This window comes from Columba livia, chromosome 2, assembly GCF_036013475.1.
Source record: "Columba livia isolate bColLiv1 breed racing homer chromosome 2, bColLiv1.pat.W.v2, whole genome shotgun sequence".
In the NCBI taxonomy this organism is placed as follows: domain Eukaryota; kingdom Metazoa; phylum Chordata; class Aves; order Columbiformes; family Columbidae; genus Columba; species Columba livia.
In genome coordinates, this window is record NC_088603.1 from 22,698,217 (window position 1) to 22,715,725 (window position 17,509).

At 42.5% G+C, this 17,509-nt stretch overlaps 1 protein-coding gene across 5 annotated transcripts in view; it reads left to right on the forward strand.

Moving 5' to 3' along the window:
* Positions 1-17,149, forward strand: part of RSU1 (Ras suppressor protein 1) — a 104,945-nt gene extending 87,796 nt beyond the window's left edge. For all 5 annotated transcript variants that reach the window (XR_010469992.1, XR_010469993.1, XM_065050911.1 and 2 more), the window contains one exon: positions 16,671-17,149. Coding sequence is in view for 3 of the 5 variants with exons in the window: in XM_065050911.1 (XP_064906983.1) it covers positions 16,671-16,773 (103 nt within the window). In the remaining 2 variants the exon portion in view is untranslated. The remainder of the gene's footprint in view (positions 1-16,670) is intronic.
* Positions 17,150-17,509: the final 360 nt, after the last annotated feature.

Consider the following 17,509-nt stretch of genomic DNA (forward strand, 5'->3'; position numbering starts at 1 on the left):
TCCCTCTCCTGTCCTCATAGCTCTTTCTTCCTTTCTTACATCCGTTCCCTAGCTTGCTCTTTTTTCTTTCCCTGAGGCAATTTGTTCTGGGTGTCAGCATTTCTAAACTGTACTGGGAGCCAGTGCTGCAAGGATATGGAGGAAAGGGGGAGATCATTAGTGTTGGTGAAGATGGTCAACCATCCACTGGCTCTTTGATCTATAGGCAGTTCCCCACAAATTTGGGTGGCTGTAACAGCTCCACCTGCTAACCAATTGCAAGATGTCAATTACAAGGCCTGTGTTTATATGTACCTTTTGCCTTTCATTTTCTTGTTTTCACCAAAATCAATATGACATTGCCATTGACTAGAACATACCCTGAAATGTTGGAATTTGTCAAATAATCCGGTGTCCTGAAATTATCTTGTAATAGACAAACAAATGAAGAAATACCACTTGGCCAACAATCATAACATCCAGGGATGAAAACTACCCTACTATACTCGCAGGTCATCAGTCCCACAGTGCAGTTGTTTTTCCCAGGCTACACTGAATATCTGCCGGTTTTCTTACAAAGGAGTTCTACAGGCGGATCTAATGCCTTTGGGCAGGAGATCCCGGCTGGGCCCTGCTCTGCGGCTCTCCCTTCCACTCTGCTGGTTCCTCGCCACTCTATGCCAGCTTTGCGTGAGCTTCCGTGGGCTCTGAGTGACAAGGTTTTCTCCACAACGTGTGTCCATGACCCTCTGTGTAGTTACGCCTTCTGATTCATACCATCCAATTTGTGCGAGTTTTTTTTCATTACAAAATTTGATGGATTTGTTTTCTTTCTCTTTTTCCCCTGGCTAGAGTTTGCCATGCCTCCATCACATAAAATCTGGTGACCAAACAACTGCGAAGTCCTGTTGACTTGCTGACCTGACAGAAGGCATGTGCCCTGAAAGTAAACATTTTCTAGAGCAGTGTAACTCTAGTGCTGGCAGGTGTTCTGAGCAAAGGATGCCCTGAACACTACACCAGGTGAAGAAGTCTAGTCGGTGTACCTTTAGCTTTGATTGCTGGGTTTTGATTAAGTCTATTTTGAATTTGCAGTGTGATTTTGTTAGGGCTTAGGGCTTAGTTTGTTTGTTTTTATGAAGGGATATATTTGTTTTTCATTAGGCAGGAAACTAATAGAAAAGGGAAGGTTTCTCAAATAGAAAGAAATATGAGTGATTCTGGGGTTTGTTTCTTTTGATTTTCAGTGTAGAGTATCTCAAACAGTTTAGTTGCGAAGCTGACTTAGAGGATAAGAAAACATGTGAGTATAGTAGTGTTTAACTTTTTAATTAAGTATTTTTCATTAATAAAAAATATGTGGCATACATTTCAGTTTGGAGTCCAATCTTGATCCAGTTTATTTGCTGTGATAAAAACTGCAGTGGACTGAAGCCCCAGAGAGATTCATAGAGGGCAGTTGTTTGCCGTGGTGTCATTTCTCAAAGATAAATTATGCAGCAGTACAGACAAGTTCATAAACTTTATTGTGGTGCTTTAGTAGCTCTGCTTTAGGTACTACTGGGAAGGTAAATTCAACACTAAGGCCTTCCCCAAGCTTTATTAAACTGTCTTAGAAGCTGCTATTGTAATTTTTTTTTCTTTTTAGGATATTTTTCTAAGCTCAGTAGCAGGAGGGGGAAATAAGAGGGTGGTCTTTTTTCTTCATCTTTGGTTAATCTTTATGACTTTCTACTTACGCTAGCATGTAAAGGAAACATACTATGATAAAAAAATATTCTCTTTATACTTATTGACTCAAACACATAGCTTTTTATAGGCTTGCCATTTTTCGTCAATAGCACACATCTTTGTCATAGTTTAAAATTATCTAGAAATAGTACAGTTACAGTTCTTGAAATTATGTGCAGCTATGAGCAATATGTACTATCCACATTTTCCATATGTTGAGACAATGTTCTACTTTTATGTGTATAGTAAAAAATTATCAGTGATAAACAGTCAGGCAAGTGGAACTGTATCTTGATTGAATACTGAAAAAATCAGAATCAAAATACTTTACATTTGTATTCAAAAGAATTTTAGGACAAAATGTCCTTCTGGCCCTTATGTGGTAACACAAAAATAAAAGTCTTTCTGGCCTTTGCAGACTATGATAGTATGCAGTATTGGCACCAGAGGATTTATGGCTGTTTGCCCTTAATTGATACTTTTTCTTTTTCTTAAGAATTTCAGAAGATCTTTAAGAAGCTATCGTTTTCACGATTTATCTCTGTGTTTCATTTTAGGAAGAATGTAGGAATGTTGAATTGTTGCTATTTTAGCTGGTGTTGCAGTCTCTTCCGAGACGTAGTTCAAACTGCAAGTTACAAGACTAAAGGACTTAAAGAAATAGAAGATAAAGAGTTTGTCTTTGCTGTCCATGCAGGTATATCTTTTACAGCATAACAGCTATTCTTTAAAATCCAAGGTACAGATTTTTATTTTGTTTTTTAGCCACAGTATCTCTTGGTGAGTTGAATCCTAGGGAACTGCCTAGCTACATCATGGTAAATACAGCTTTGTCGCTGTGAAAGTGTTATGGAGAAGGAACAAACAGAAGCTACTTCTCTTGCAGTAAAAATCTCATGTTGACAGTAAAGCAGAGCCAGGCAGAGAGCTGACACCTAGCCTTTGAGTCATATTTTAACTCCTGCTGCCTTTAGCTAAGACCTAACCGTGAGCATCAAGAATTCAAGCATGATCTCAAGAATGCAAGCACGGTCATTGCAAAAGGGACCAGATGTTCCCCCTGTATGGGAGCAGCCATAACCTCAAGAAGCCCCTTTCTTCTGAATCCTGTTTTCTAGAGCATGTGCTAAGTAAGTAGTAAACTGTCTGGAAACACAGTTTGAAAGCAACTTGTCCACAGTGCAGTTGCTCATCTGGGGATGGGTCTGTTCTGTGTCTGAACACGTGCTCTGCAAACACCAGTTGGTTGGCTTAGGGCACTGAGCAGTGCACTGGTGGTAGCTGGCTGCTCCGGTCAAAATATAATGCTGGAAAATATATTACCTGCAATGAGACTGAGGGAAGCAAGCCATCTTCTCTGTATGCCCTCAGTTTGGCACCAAGCAGCTTTCTGACTTTTGGGGACTCAAGTGTTTGATCTCCGTGAGCCCCTCTGTACTGCTCATTTTGTTTGTCAGTGAATAGGAGAAAGCAACCAAAACTGCTGTGCCAAATTCTCCAGGGCCTGAGTGTCTGCATACAACTGTTGTGTCTAGGCAAAGCTGGTATTTATAAGGGCTCTGGGTGGTGAAGAAATGAGACCTCCTATGTGAGGGAGAAGATGTTTTAGGCCTTAAAGAGGGATTGATTTGTGGTTATTATTGCTGCCTTTGATCTGCCAACAGGGATCTGAAACTGATCCACCAGAGCAGCACAAGTCTGATATATAGTGCCAGATGGAGATGCCAGAATAGGTTACTCCTGCTGTCTTTGACGCTGCCTTATCATGAAGTGATAAAGCAGGTAGTACAAAGCAAAGCAAGCAAGGGTTAGGAGCATGTGCGCTGCGGGAGTGCTGCTGGCTCTGTGAAGTGACTGCCAGCTGCTAAAGTCACTGCAGGATCAATCAGCCACTCGCAGCATTATCCTAACACGATGAGAGGCTGAGGGACCGGAGCACATGGAGTAGTTGGCTGGCATACACAATGGAACATCCCTGGGTACTTACATGCTAAAATGAGGGAGTAGAAAATGCGGACTCCCTGTATTTCAAAAGTAATCCCATATGATTATGGGGTGGCCATAGAACTGAAAAATGGTGTTTTGTTATAAGGGCTTTTATTCACCTGAGTTCATACCCTACCTATGAAGTATATAAAAAATTAATCTCATTTTTAAAAGTTGTACTGTAAGCAGTGAATATGGTCTAGTTGCTGAGAAGTTGGTGGGATTTTACCACTTCTGGTTTCATTTCATTTAGAAATTAGAGCAATTTGCGGCTTAGTACAGCTATTAGTTCTCTATAGATCTCGTGATCATGTCAGCAAGCTCATTGCATAAGAAGAGCTTTATATAGATGTTGGATCAATTGGCAGTGAGCTGTCAATAAATGTATCTCCTTGACACCATGCAATTGACAGGCTGATGAAGTGCTTTCTCTATGACAGAGCTGTTGACAAATCTTTAGCCCCTTTGCTTTTCCCACTCCTGCACTGGCATTCCTCAAAAAAACACTCCGTGCCACAAGCTTGGGGAATCCTAGGACAGATTCACAGGAGAGGGGGTGCCTATTTGCTGCCTTGCGTGCACAGGCTGGGATTTGGCACACATGTTAGTAACCTGTGTGTTAGAGGAACCAGAAAGTAAGGACAGTAGTCCAAGGACCACATTTGCCCTCCCTGCAATGTGCTTTCCAACATGTTTTGAAGAAGATGCAGAGTAGATGTGCCATAGTTTATCCTCCAAGACTGCAGCTTGGGGTTTGGCTCCCCGTTGTTGCACCCCTCTGCCTTTGTTGCTACCACATCACTTAGACTGATTCAGTGCAATTGGATTTGACTCCACGAGCTTTTTCCTCTTGCACAGGAGGAGGTCAAACCACTGGTTTATTTTGCATCACTCTTGAAGGCTCCCGTGGGTGCCTTATGCAAATGTCTGATGATCGAGTAAACTATTTCATGTCCTTTTAAATCAAAGTTCCATATTTGTTCTTCTAACTCATGAGCGTACGTAAGCACCAACAATATAGGATGAGTGCTGCCTACCTACGGCAAAAAGATGTTCAGCAAAACCACATCATGTCGGTATGCATAATCCCACTGTCCTTGTAAAACTATTTTGGTTAATGCTTGCATTAAGAAGTTTACAGAGTGACTCATTGGCCCTTAGCTATTACTAGCACTTGATGAGAAGACATAATTTTCACTCCAGTGTTCATAGCCAGCCTGGATGTTGTTCAGGTGTTGCTGTATAGTTTGGGGCTTGTGAGCTCTGTTACAGGTACAGTTTCCCTGCTTGCTTGCATGGATAATAATGGGCGTCTGTAGATGATTTAAATAACAAAGAATGTGCTGTTTGATTGATATTCTAAAGCTGTGTTTATTTATGCACAGTTTCCAAGATATGCCTCAGTTGCTAACGCTAATTACAAAACAAATTATTTTGAAACCTCTATTGTAATTCTTAAGTAATCTAGGGGTCTTTGCACATCCCAAGTCACTCTATTCAGGAGGGTGCTAAAATAAGAAATGTAGGTGATTTCAAAGAAGACTATGATGAGACTGTCTCGTGGGATAGCCCGTGCTGCATGGTGTGCACTAGTGGATTTTCAGTTGTCAGGAATAGATTGCGTGACATTAAAGGCCAACCCTTGGACCCACTGAAATCAGACGCAAAACTGGTATTGATTTTGTTGAAATCAAAATCAGGCTGACACTATGCTGGCATTTCATCATAATGAACATCAGGGGAGAAGAAAGGCTTTCAAAAGGCTCTGTGTAGTTCACACCGTGGGCCTTGAATGACACTGAAAGCAACTTGGGAAGTCGTGTGGACTGGGTGACATCTGAAGTTACTGATGTGACTATAACTGCTCATTTCCAAAGGGGTGGTCAGCTTCTGCCTTTGCAAGAGGGAAAGAAGCCAATATAAAAATCTGCAATGGATCGGGGACAAGGATTCACAAAGCAAGTGAGACTTTTTGTCTACCCAACTCATCGTGCCCTATGGAACACCAGTCTAGGAAAAATACTGCTGCCAAGGAAACAGGAGCATATCACAGTTTGTTTCCAAACCCTTCGCTCAAAGTTTTAATGACATGAAAAAATGTTATGTGATTTTCCTGTTGTTACGGAACCTTCTCCAACTGTAGGCAAGTTTGGTTTATAGAACAGAGCTTTAAGAAAGAGGACAGGCTAAAATATTCAAACAAATGTTAGTGTCTTGTGATATCTCAGGAGCTGGTTCAGTTTGCTGATTGCACAGTTTCAGTGTGGTCTGAGTAATGAAGAGCTGACCAGTAAGCCTAGTTCGGTGTAATTCCCTGAGTACTCTTGAAGCATAACAAACCCAGAAAGACTGTAATGAAAAATAATAGAAAGGTAGCTGGGGGCTTAACTTATGATCTCTGCTCATTACAGTACGCGACATTTTCATTGCAGTGTTACCATAAAGATTATTGGCTGCCACATAACACAGGTCCCTCCTGAAAAGATTCTGGAAAAGCTTTGTTGGCACAGTAAAAGCCATGGAAAAATGCCAAAGATCTGCTTAAAACCCAGTAATTGTTTGACAGATATTAATGGTGTGATGCTGTGTTCAAAACTATCTGGAAAATGGGGTGAATAGTCTGAGTAATTTTATTACACGGTGTTTGTGTGACCATCTTTGGTCTTCTTCAGTAGATGGATATAACTGGAAAAACATTGTATTGGTATTTTTTGCTTCCATAATGAAGTACTTGATCTCTGACTTTCAAAATTTCAGCATTTTATCAAGAATGGTGACAATGATTTTGAAATTGGCTTTGAATCTCCTTGCTCCTTTGCACATAAGTGGACCTGTCTGAGCACAATTCATCAGAGTGTCTGGAAGATTGACATTGGCATGTTTATGCCAACAGTGGCCAGGGGACTGTTGAAAGGGCTGTATTTGGGAACTGGAAAGAGATTTCATGAGGAGGATGGCAAAATTTAATATTTACATTGACCTGTTATGCATGTTCAAAAATTCAACCCAAGAAGGTTCCCCTGGAACAGCCTTTCTGGAAAGTATGACCAACACGTGTCAAACAAAGCCAACTCAGGGACTGCATGAAATTGGATTGTCTGTGATGTGTAGTGCTTCTAATGTGGTTCTGTGTGTCAAAAAGGTGATGTGAGTTTCCTCATCTCTTACTTTTTCCCAGTAATGCTTTTGAGCAGCTAAATCCATTGGGCTAGAGGAGCCAGGAGGTTCCTCCACTGGTGGCAGTGCTCCATATCCCTGTTCCCTTGTCCTGCAGCAGCAAGGCTAACCACAGATTCCGAACCTGTATATGCACATGGCCAGCCATGAACAGCTTAGCATGATGGGAGGACAGATGGCCACATAAACGCAGAGAGGACAGCATTTCTAGGGATCAGTGATCAGGGAAAACCCTATGTCAAGGATCCCTCTGGTACCTGGCTCCCAAATCTTGATGTCTCAGGTATCAGGAACCCAGATCTAGTCTCGCCAGCCTCCAGCCCCTCAGCCGTCCTGGGAGCTGGCCCCACACTCTCAGTATCTCCAGCACTTGTTCCATCCTACTGACCACCTGTTCTGGCTTGAACTTTGCTGATGGGTCATGCAGGCATGAGGCATGCTGTCAGAACAGAGAGCACACACCAAAAACGGTGAGAAACAGGGTTTAGGGAGGACAAAGTGGACGTGGTTTGGCGCAGGGCTTTGCCAGACAAATGTGCTCACCGGCCGCATGCCTGCGCACTATTGGCCTAATTTATTCCCCACCTGATCCTCTTTCTATTTTCCTATACTTGTCTCCACCATCTACCTTGATTCCTTCCTTTCCTTCTCTTGGTCCTGCCAGATGTAGAATAACTTAAAGAATGTTCCTTGGCTTGCACTTAGCTATTTTTACTCTCTGTTTCCTTTTTTTTTTTTTTATGTTAATTAGGTGCACAGCAAAATGCATGTAGTAAATCAGTGATAAAGATGATCTAAGGAGATTTATCTGAGCAACAATCCCTTTAGTGTAGCCCTCAAAAAAGGAAAATGGGCACTGGTTTACTTAAGCCCAAAGGACTCCATGTGGACAACAAGACTCAAATAGCATAAGAATGAAGAAGGCTGTGTTTGGCTGGCTCCAGGAAGGTGACTGTGCTGCATGCCAGGATGTTTCTGAATTGTGTTCTCTGCGTGTCGGAAATGAGTTTGAGAGCAGGCGGGTGGCCCTGAATATGGTCCCAACAACAGGGTTCAGTGAAATGGAGCAAACTGTTGACTTATCTGCTGCATGCTCATGGAAGTACAAATGCATAAAGACAAGGGTGGTGCTGATACAGGTGACTTCAGTAAACAGGACACACTTCTTTCTCATTTCACTAGTCCTTTTACTTCTCACTGGGGCATTTTTCTCTGCACCCACATGTGCTGGCTTCTGCCAGAGAAGCTAATCCTGCTCATGCAGATTCTGGGGCTCTTAGTTCCTTTTCATTTATTATATGGAGGATGTAATTTGTTCTGGTGGATACCTCAGCTCTCAGGGTTTGCAGCTGATGTCCATATCTGGCACTAAATTATTTTTCCTGGTCATATGTATGTGGGAGAGCACCACTTGATCTGTGAAAAGAAAACCAAAAAAGTATTCCACTGCAGTCTGGGAATTCTGAGTTGTGAGGGCTTCAGGTTCTGACCTACAAAGTTTATCCATGCATGGGGTGGATCCAGGGACTAGTCTGCTATGTAGCCTGAGACAACAGTCCATTTGAAATGGAGTGTGAGGAGGGAGATCAGCCCTCATGGACATGCTTGAAGATGTGAGTCCCAGGTGGGAAATTCTTCATAACTGAGATAGTATGGTACGGCTGTCCAGGTGCAGAAACAAATTATTCTCTCCCTGCTCCTCTCCAGCTGCTGACTCATTATGTTGGTCTGGCTGAGGGTTGTTTAATCAGCATGACAGATTCTGTAGATGAAATCTTAATTCGTGTTTGTCTCTGTTTTTAAAGAAATAAGCATAAGCACATCCTCTCCTTTCCACCCTCATGACAGTTCCATGGAGGTCCTTCTGTGTCTCTCTGGCTTGGTGTCACAGCTGAGATTTTCAGTGCTGGGCTCCCTGGGGTTAGACAGGTCTGACTTTCAGAAAGCACATGCTGGTGTTCCATGTGCTTTCAAAACCCTCCCTACCAAAAGCCACATTTCTTGTAAGGTCTTTCCAGTTGGGTATGCAATGTCATTAGCCAGTTTTGGCCTGTACATTTTCCTTTAAAAAAGACCTTTCTTTTTTGCTAGGTTTCTATGAGCTTCCAGCTGTGCTCCCCTAACAAGCCTCTCATTTAAAGTACTTGCTTCAAAAGGCTGCTAGCCTCAGAGAATGTAAGGAAAAGGTTTTTGTTACTGTCTATTAATTAAAGAAATACCTAACACCTACTTGGAATTCCTTTTTGAAAAACATAAATTAGTTCTCCTTAACACATAAGATGGTGAGTTCAAAGAAACAGTGATTATATTAACCAGTTTAAGAGTGGACATGTCTGGCAGAATTAAAATTACCCAGGAATTGCCAACCCTGTAGGAGATCAGGTGTTTGTAAATCGTAATTAATCTCAGCTCAGATCTCCCCTGAGGTGTCCCCTTTTACGTCTGACTGGACTGTGTTCCCTTTACAGCTGCTGCATTTGGGCTGCTGAGTTGTCACAGCAGGACTGGTGATGCTATTGTGAGGAGCACCACAGGGAGCTCCTGAGATCGGACCAGAGGTCCATCTGGTCAGTGTCCACCTCTGACAGCAACCTGTAAAGAAAGAGGGTGGGAAAGACGGTGCGTAGAGGTTGAGCCTTTCTCTTCTTCAGGTGTATGGTACTGCAAATGTAAAGGGGAGGGAATAAGGTTGAGGGATCTGACAGAAGGGACCCGTATGGCGAATGGAGTGAAGTGACCAGTGGGAGATATGCAGGATGAATGGGCTTAGTTTGAAGGATGTGCGTTCTACACAGTTGCTGAGACAGTGAGCTCCAGGACAGTTGTTTTTTTTTTTCTTATTGATAGTTGGAGTGGTTTTTAGGCAGGAATTCACAGTAAGTTAATGCAAGGCTGTTTGTGACTCTAGTGTAGCCTATAATGTTAGGTAGCTAACAGCTTGTGAGAACATGCAAAGTGGAACAGAGAGGGAATGGTTGCTCTGGGTGGACTTCATCTAGCATTTTAAATTATCTAAATGTGAGTGTCTGTGTGTCAGCTAGCTGCACACTGTCCCCTGTAGTCAGTGGAAATCAGTAACAGTGTATAGCAATGAGGCATCTCACAGCAGATGCTTATATTTGGTCACCTAAAAAACTCTCTGCTCCACTGGCTTCATTAGCCAGATCTTCACTGACCACAGCATGAGCTTGGATACCTAACTGTCCACCTGTACTGAATCCTCTCCTGCTTATCAGATGTGGGGTCCGGAAAACGAAAGTAGCTACAAAAAAAGAGATAGACCCAGCAGGGAGAAGGTGATGAGTTCCCCTGTGGAGTGCCTCTGGGGCCAAAGACCCCAGAAAACGCTTGAGAAGGTAAGAGATTTCTGGTGATGCAGAAAGTCCCTCTGAAAGGCCAAGTGCAGGACTTGGAAGAATTAGGGAGGATGATGCAAGCGCAAACTGCAGGAACTTTGGGTAATAAAGGTGATTGGAGCAGGTATAGGCAATGGAAAATATCACAGGTTGTTTGTTACGCTTTGGAGCGTCTTGAGGATGGGCTGTGGAGGGTGATGATTTGGGGCAGCCTGAAGTATTAAACATAGTGTGAGTGGGCAATAGAGGCAGACAAACTGTTACAGACCTGAAAATACCAGAACAGCTTTACACCACATTAAGCACTGCAGGTTTAGTAGCCCTGAGGCTCTATCAGCCCCTGCCCCCTTCATCCAGCCAGTGCTGCCTCCACTCCAGAGCCCGAGGAGTGAGCTGGTACGCAGAGGTGACAGCCCAAAACTGAGGTTTTTGAAGATGCTTGCAGAGAGCTTCAGATGATGAACATCTCTGACACTGCTGCCATCTGCTCTCAGAGCGCTCTCAAACAAGGGGCAAAAAATTAGCTGAATAAAATGAGTCACTCTTGTCTGTTCTTCCTTATAAAGAATCCTAGAACTGCAGCTTGCCATCTGAGTGTGCAAGGAAACCAGATATTCATTTCACATGCAATGTTCCTCTTAATTTAAATAATCTGATTTATGCTACAGAGAATAAAACCAAATTATTTGTAAACTACCAAAATAATATGATACTTGCAAGTAATTTTGACCTCTCCCTATTTTATCTCACTGGTACATTGCTGGCAAATTAAACCCCAGTACTTGTCCCCTTCCTGGGAGAAGATGTGGTTTGAGGAGGTGATGTTTTAGCAGCTCCCAAGGGAGGAAAGCCCAGTCTCAGTTGCTCAGAGGGAATACCAGGAACAGTGATAAGCTACACAAAAGCTGCCAGGGCAAAAGCGTCTTGCAGTAGGTGCTTGAGAACTGTAACTAGAACAGGCCAGTCAGCACGTGTCAGTCCTGCAAACGCTTCTTTCAGCTTTGGGTCTCCAGTGAGATCCCCACTGATTCAGCCTCTCCCCTCTCCTGCTTCAGCAGCTGAGGTGGGGGAATGTCACGTTTAGGTCACTGTAAATATCCACATTTGAAGCTGCGTCTGAGCATTAAATACCTGCCTGAGCGTGGGCTCGAGCTTTTGGAAAAGTGAGCAGCACTGGAATGTTTCACTGTCATTTCTCAGGTTACAGTACATACCTGAAGATGGTATCTCTCCAGGATTGTATTCAGCTGTGCATATTCTGCACACTCACCTTGCACATCTATTACAGACGTAAAGTGAGAGCAATGTATTTCTAAAGGCTAATTTTGGAAATCCTCTTTCAAAATGCTTAAACTCAATAAAACTAATGGGTGTATCAGACGCTGTATTTCACTAGTTTACACAAGTTCACTCTTTTCTTCTCTGGGACTGTGTAGCCTTCGGCTGGTGAGTGTTGTGTTGTACAAGAGAGACAAATTGGAGGCAATTGTGCTGAAAGTGATTTTTGAAAATGGCTCTTTTGAACTTTATGAATTTTAACTAAAGTTCTTTCTTGAATTCAGAGATTTTGGTAGCAAAACTGTATGCTTTCAAGTTACAAGGTTCCATGCCTGAGCTTATGTTGTAAATTGCAACATTTAGCAATTTGTAGTTTAATTTAGAAGGATCACCTACTTTCTTAAATGCTTAACTAATGTGGATGGCTGTGGTTATTGATTCTCTCTGAATTTATTACAAGAAAGCTGTATTCACTCTTTCCTCTTGGGAATGCCGCTCCTGAACTGCATGCTTGCTAGTGACAGCTTAGACCCCTGATACATAACCAAAGACCTTGCCTAATATCCTTGCAACTACTTGGGGAATTTTTATTAAGTAAAAGCATCATTAAAGTAGACAGAATGATGAAGTTTAATGAGCGTCTTTCTCACTTGATATTGTTAGTTTGCTGCAGCAGCCATAGTGCACTCATTTGTTACTTCCAGTGGGGCAGACAGAGAATGCAGGGAGGTTTTGTTTATGTTTATATTTGCATACAAAGAAACATTTATGTTCATGAGAGATACTTGCTTTTCAAAATATATAGAAAGAAAGCAAACAACTGGAAGTCTCTATCTGAGGGCTTTCTGCATTTTCAGTCTTGCATTTAATCTCCCATTTCACTTAACATAATGAGAAGGCTGCACGCAATACTGTAGCTGCTAAGTCTACAAAGGTTCAGCCGTTTGTGAACTGTGTTTATAATAACGAGTTTGCTGCAGACCGCAAACATCTGAAATATTTATTTGCGCTCCGTATTTTATTCTTCAGCTGAGGCTGTGGGCTGTGTGTGGTGTCCTGCTCAAAGCCCTACCAGCCCCACGAGCAGGTGACATTCCAAAATGTCAGCTGTGAAGGTCCTGCCAAGAATGTTTTACCAGCATTTATTGCACAAATCTGCCTTGAAACAGGGGCCACGGTCTGCCTTAGTATTCCTATATCTGTTTGTGGGGACCATCTGCCTTCACTGAGGGCCTGGTCGTGCAAGCAGGTATGACAAGGTGCTGCCTCCGAGTGTGTCACCGTCCATCAGCTGAGCCCCATAACCAGCTGGCTGTGTGGCCGAAGCTGCCCTCGGCCTGCGGGGACGGTGTGTCGGTGTCTCTGCCGAAGACATTGGACTTTACAGCGATGCCAGAGGAAGAGCACGTACACAGTGAGTTGCTGCAGCTTGGCTGACAGACGGTGATGTGCAAGCTATGGTTTCTGTGACTGGATCTATCTAGTAGCTATCGAAATCATTAAGGACTCCACATCTACTACAGCCAAAGGCTTATAGGGTTTTTTTAGTAGGTTTTTGTGTCATTCAGATAGTTGCTTGCTCATTGAATATTGTGAATTCTCTTTTCCCTAGTGTAACAGAAGGCAAATTCTGTCCCACAGGCATTATCACAGTCATTATTGTATTTAAATGTTGTTGTGACACCATATGTCTCCTCATATTTGATGTGTACAAACACAAGAGAGAGTCCCTGTCTGTGAAGGCATCTATAATCTAAATATGTCTGATCCTTGCTCTTTGCATAGCAGACTAGTATGGTAGATTGTAAAGCATTTCTCTTCAGCTGAGATAGTAACATGAAGCTGAAACTTCTTTGGAATTTTGCCAGAGAAACTTAAGTAGATATATTTGATTTGCTTATTTCAAACCCCAAAATTAATTTCCAGGATGAAGTTTTGATGCACATGCCGGTAGAAGTGGTTGGACATGAGAAAAAGTAAAAGGAATGTAGAAGTGCTGCAGATCTCTGCAACTTAGGCACATCTGCTACTACTGACATGGTACTTGCATGGGGCAGGGGGAGTTGCTAGAATACCAACAACACTGAATATCATAAAGAGCAAATATCAAAGGAAAACTGATACCAGAAATACTTACAGGTCACTTGGGATTTTTACTGCGTAATGCATGCAGTGGCCACTGGACCTCATTTTGCAGTCAAAAGGCATTGCCCAAGTAGACTTTACCAGAACTCTGAAGTTCATTCTAAATTGTCAATATTCAGTTTCTGCACTTCAAAAGCATCTATGTAGTCAGTAGAATTCCCACCACACCCTTTTACTTCAGAAAAAGCTCACTAATCTGAGCTCTGCCAGTCCACAGACTTGAACATTTGCACTTAGAAACCAGGAAAGGAGAAGCAGAATGAATGCCAAAAGTGTCATCCAAGAGGGAAATTCATATAAAGTTTCCAAAGCAAAAAAGCAGAGTTTAAACCAGCCTGTGGGTTGGCACTAACAGGGCAAAGAAGCTGTGGGGCAGCAGGGGGTGACAGACAGGACAGTGACAGGGGACTTCAGTTCCCATACACAAAGTGTTTTTGTGGTCAGATACAGTGGATCAGTGGATTCTCTTTTAATTCAGTGCTTAAAGTCCCAATTGGGGACTTTCTTATTATATGAGAAACCTCCCATTCTACTCCAACATAGCATCATTTCTCTAGAGTCAAAAAACATCTTGGATGTTAATTTAGTATTTAACTAACTCTTGGTGTTTGCAGATTTGAGCATGTGTTTCCACTTCTCTGTTGCGAACTTCTCAGAGTTATGAAATTGTTGCTGGTGGCAGTTCAAATGCTACACTGCATGTCATTGGGAATAAGATGCTGCTTGTCCCCTGACTTCTTCTACCCTGGATAGGTCTCTGATGGGACAGCCTCCTTGAATGACAGCTGAAATACTTCTGTGCTCTTCCACTGTGATAGTATTTCCTGATACCAAAACATTTCCTTCCCTACTTCCCTCCCTCAACTCACTTAAAGCCTTCTAAAACAGGACAGTTTTTAAGGTGGATGTTTGATTAGTATGCATACTGTGTACTTGGATAAAATACAGACTTGTGCTGTTGGGGCTGTATCTCTTATGAAAAGAAAAATACATGTTGTGTAGCTAATAGTCAGCAGGCAGTTATCACAGAGGGTCAGGGCTCTCTGCGTACGTCAGGAAATGGCATCTGATCCCTTGTTGATAGCAGGTGATGGCACACATAAAATTTCAGTAAGGTGAAGTAATGTCATCATTTACAATTGTATTTTCCTTGAGTAAGGCTGTTTTGGGTACAGCACACCTTGACAGCAGCCTGTTTAGTGGGGTGATGTAAAACTAGAGCTGCTGAGGAGGTAGAAGCGAGAGCTGCCTCTCCAGCCCACCCTAGGAGAAACTCTAGTCCTGTTCTGCAGTCCGGGAACCCCAGCCTTGAAGTATCCTCAACATGCAGCGAAATAAATCTCAGACCAGGTCGTAGGTTTTAATCTCCTGACTTGTATATGTCTTAGCTAAAACCTCTCTGTATCTGACATAAACAGCCCCCCCATAGCCATGCCTTACAGCACGGTAATTCAAGAGTTTGGATCCTCGTTCAGTGTCTCTTGCATATGGTTGACTGCATAGTCCACCAGGCCCTGTAGAAGGAGGGCCAGTCTTCTGCTGAAATCTGGCTTAGCCTGCGAACTAAGAGGTCGCTGTAAGTGAAGAGTCGCTTTATCTGCAAGGTACTCACTCAGGCTGATGTCCACCACAGAACTGTATAGCAGGTCATGCTTTCTGAGCGAGCAACAGCGTCTCATGAGTAACTGAGTCTGTCCCAGCATGACCAAGCAAATGATTGGTACCTGCTCCTGGTTTGCAGCGAGGGCTGGACAGACACACAGGCTGCACACACAGACTGCAGTGGGGGGGAGCATGTGAGGGGCCGGGGCAGCTTTCTGCCTGCACCAGACACTGGAAAACGCAGGACCTGGGTTCTGTGGCACCAGCGATGACAGCTGCCCATCCCAATTTTGACACATCAAAAGGCAATTCTAGAAAAACACGGAGTTTCTCAGTCCCAAGCCCCTGGATCCGTCCTGTTTCGTGACAAAGTCCACCAAAAGGTGGAGGCGCGGTGACACAAGGAAGGCTGTTGTGGGAACTGGTGCTGTGATCTTCTTTGCTAGCAGAATCCCTATCAGGTGGTAGAAGGTTGTGTTCAGCGTGACTGACAACAGCCTCATATGGGACTGGGATGGACACTTACCAGCGTGGGGCTAAAGCGTCAGCGGGAGGACCTGTCAGCAGGTTTTCAGTGTTGGTGTCGACATTGCCGTGTTTATACAGCCGAATGGGCAGAAACATACCTTGTCTCTGTTCCCTTCTAGATACACTGACATGTCCGCAAAGTATGTCTTCAAAAAGCACTTTATGTTAATAAGACAAGTTTGAGCTGTGTTTATTTTGGGTAGGTTTTTAATTTAGTTTAATCAGGAATACTCATAAATTATCTATTAATTACTATGTGATATTTAGCAAGATCCTCTCAGCCATATAGTCTATTTAGCTTTGCTGTGAACGCTAGCCGTCTTAATTGTAGGATACTTTGTCAACATTTAATCAGTGGCACTTACTAATGTGGCATTGATGTGTTGGTGGCTGTCCCAGTGCTATCAATCATGTGTGAGCAGCAAAGGCGGCGGTGACACCATTGCTCTCTGTCACATTATCAAGCCCTTGGGTTTTCTGGTTAGGGATGATGCTCACTTCGCTCTAAGTGGGCACTCTATCTCTCCAGTTCAACCCAATTTTTGTCATTGTCAACTTGAATACACTTCCTTGCAGCCTTCCGAGCCTTAATCCCATAACTGCAGAATTAAAGGTTGCTAGTTTCTGAAGGCAAAACTGATTGCTCATTCACTGCTCCAAAGGCCTGCTCTTCCCCATGTTACTCTCTGATTAGTCATGAAAAACCTAATATTATGGACTGCACCGTGAGCTCTAATAGAAAAGTCAGTGTTGAGTTTGAGACAAAATAAATATAATGACCTTCCTTTTTTTATTTCTAGAACTAGATGCATTGTTTAACATGCTGCAGAGTAAAAGCTTGTGTTAAATGGTTGTATCACAAATATTCTTTATCTTATTTCCTTGCAGTCTTTATGGCAGACACATGCAGGCGAATCCTGAACCTCCAAAGAAGAACAATGACAAGTCAAAGAAGATCAGCCGTAAGCCTCTGGCAGCCAAGAATAAATAAGGCCCTGGCTCCTGCCTCTGTTTTTATATCTTTTACATTGCTTTTGCATGTGCCTATAATATTCCTACACGTCTCCTCTTATTCATAAAAGGCAGACACTAGAGGTAAAAGCATTTTACTATGTATACTGCTTTAGAAGACACTGTTTGAGGAATACAGAATTACATATTCTCCTGATTATGGTCACATTTGTGTAGCCATTTAATATATCACTGTCAAACACATTTTAGCTTTTATATTTATATGTATATTAATGTCCTCTTATTCACATGTATCACATCCTGTTAATATCAGGGGGTTTGCACCTATATTATACGATATTAAATTTCATATAATATTCCAAGTGATTTTAATAAAGGTCTTTATTTGTATTGTGTTTCAGTTTCTTCAGTAGGATTTCTGGAGAGCTAATTCCTTGAGGAATGTATATGTCCAGTGTCCTGCAATGTGTTAATTTCTTGTGTAGGAATGTGATAGCATTTTCTCTGATACAAATTTGTTAAAATGTTAAACATTCTGTTCAAGGAGTGAAAAATTTTCATCAGTTTCTATTTCTTTTTTACATTGCTATGTCCTGCTTTTTTGCCTTGAAGGTTATTTTGAAATCAAGGAGTAGGGGAAGGGAGAGAGGAAAGAAAAAAATTTGTCTTTGTGAAAAGCTGCCAATTGCCAACCTCCGTTTGGGGAAAGAGAACTTTCTCATTTGAAGAAAATGGTATTTCTGCCAATTTTTAAG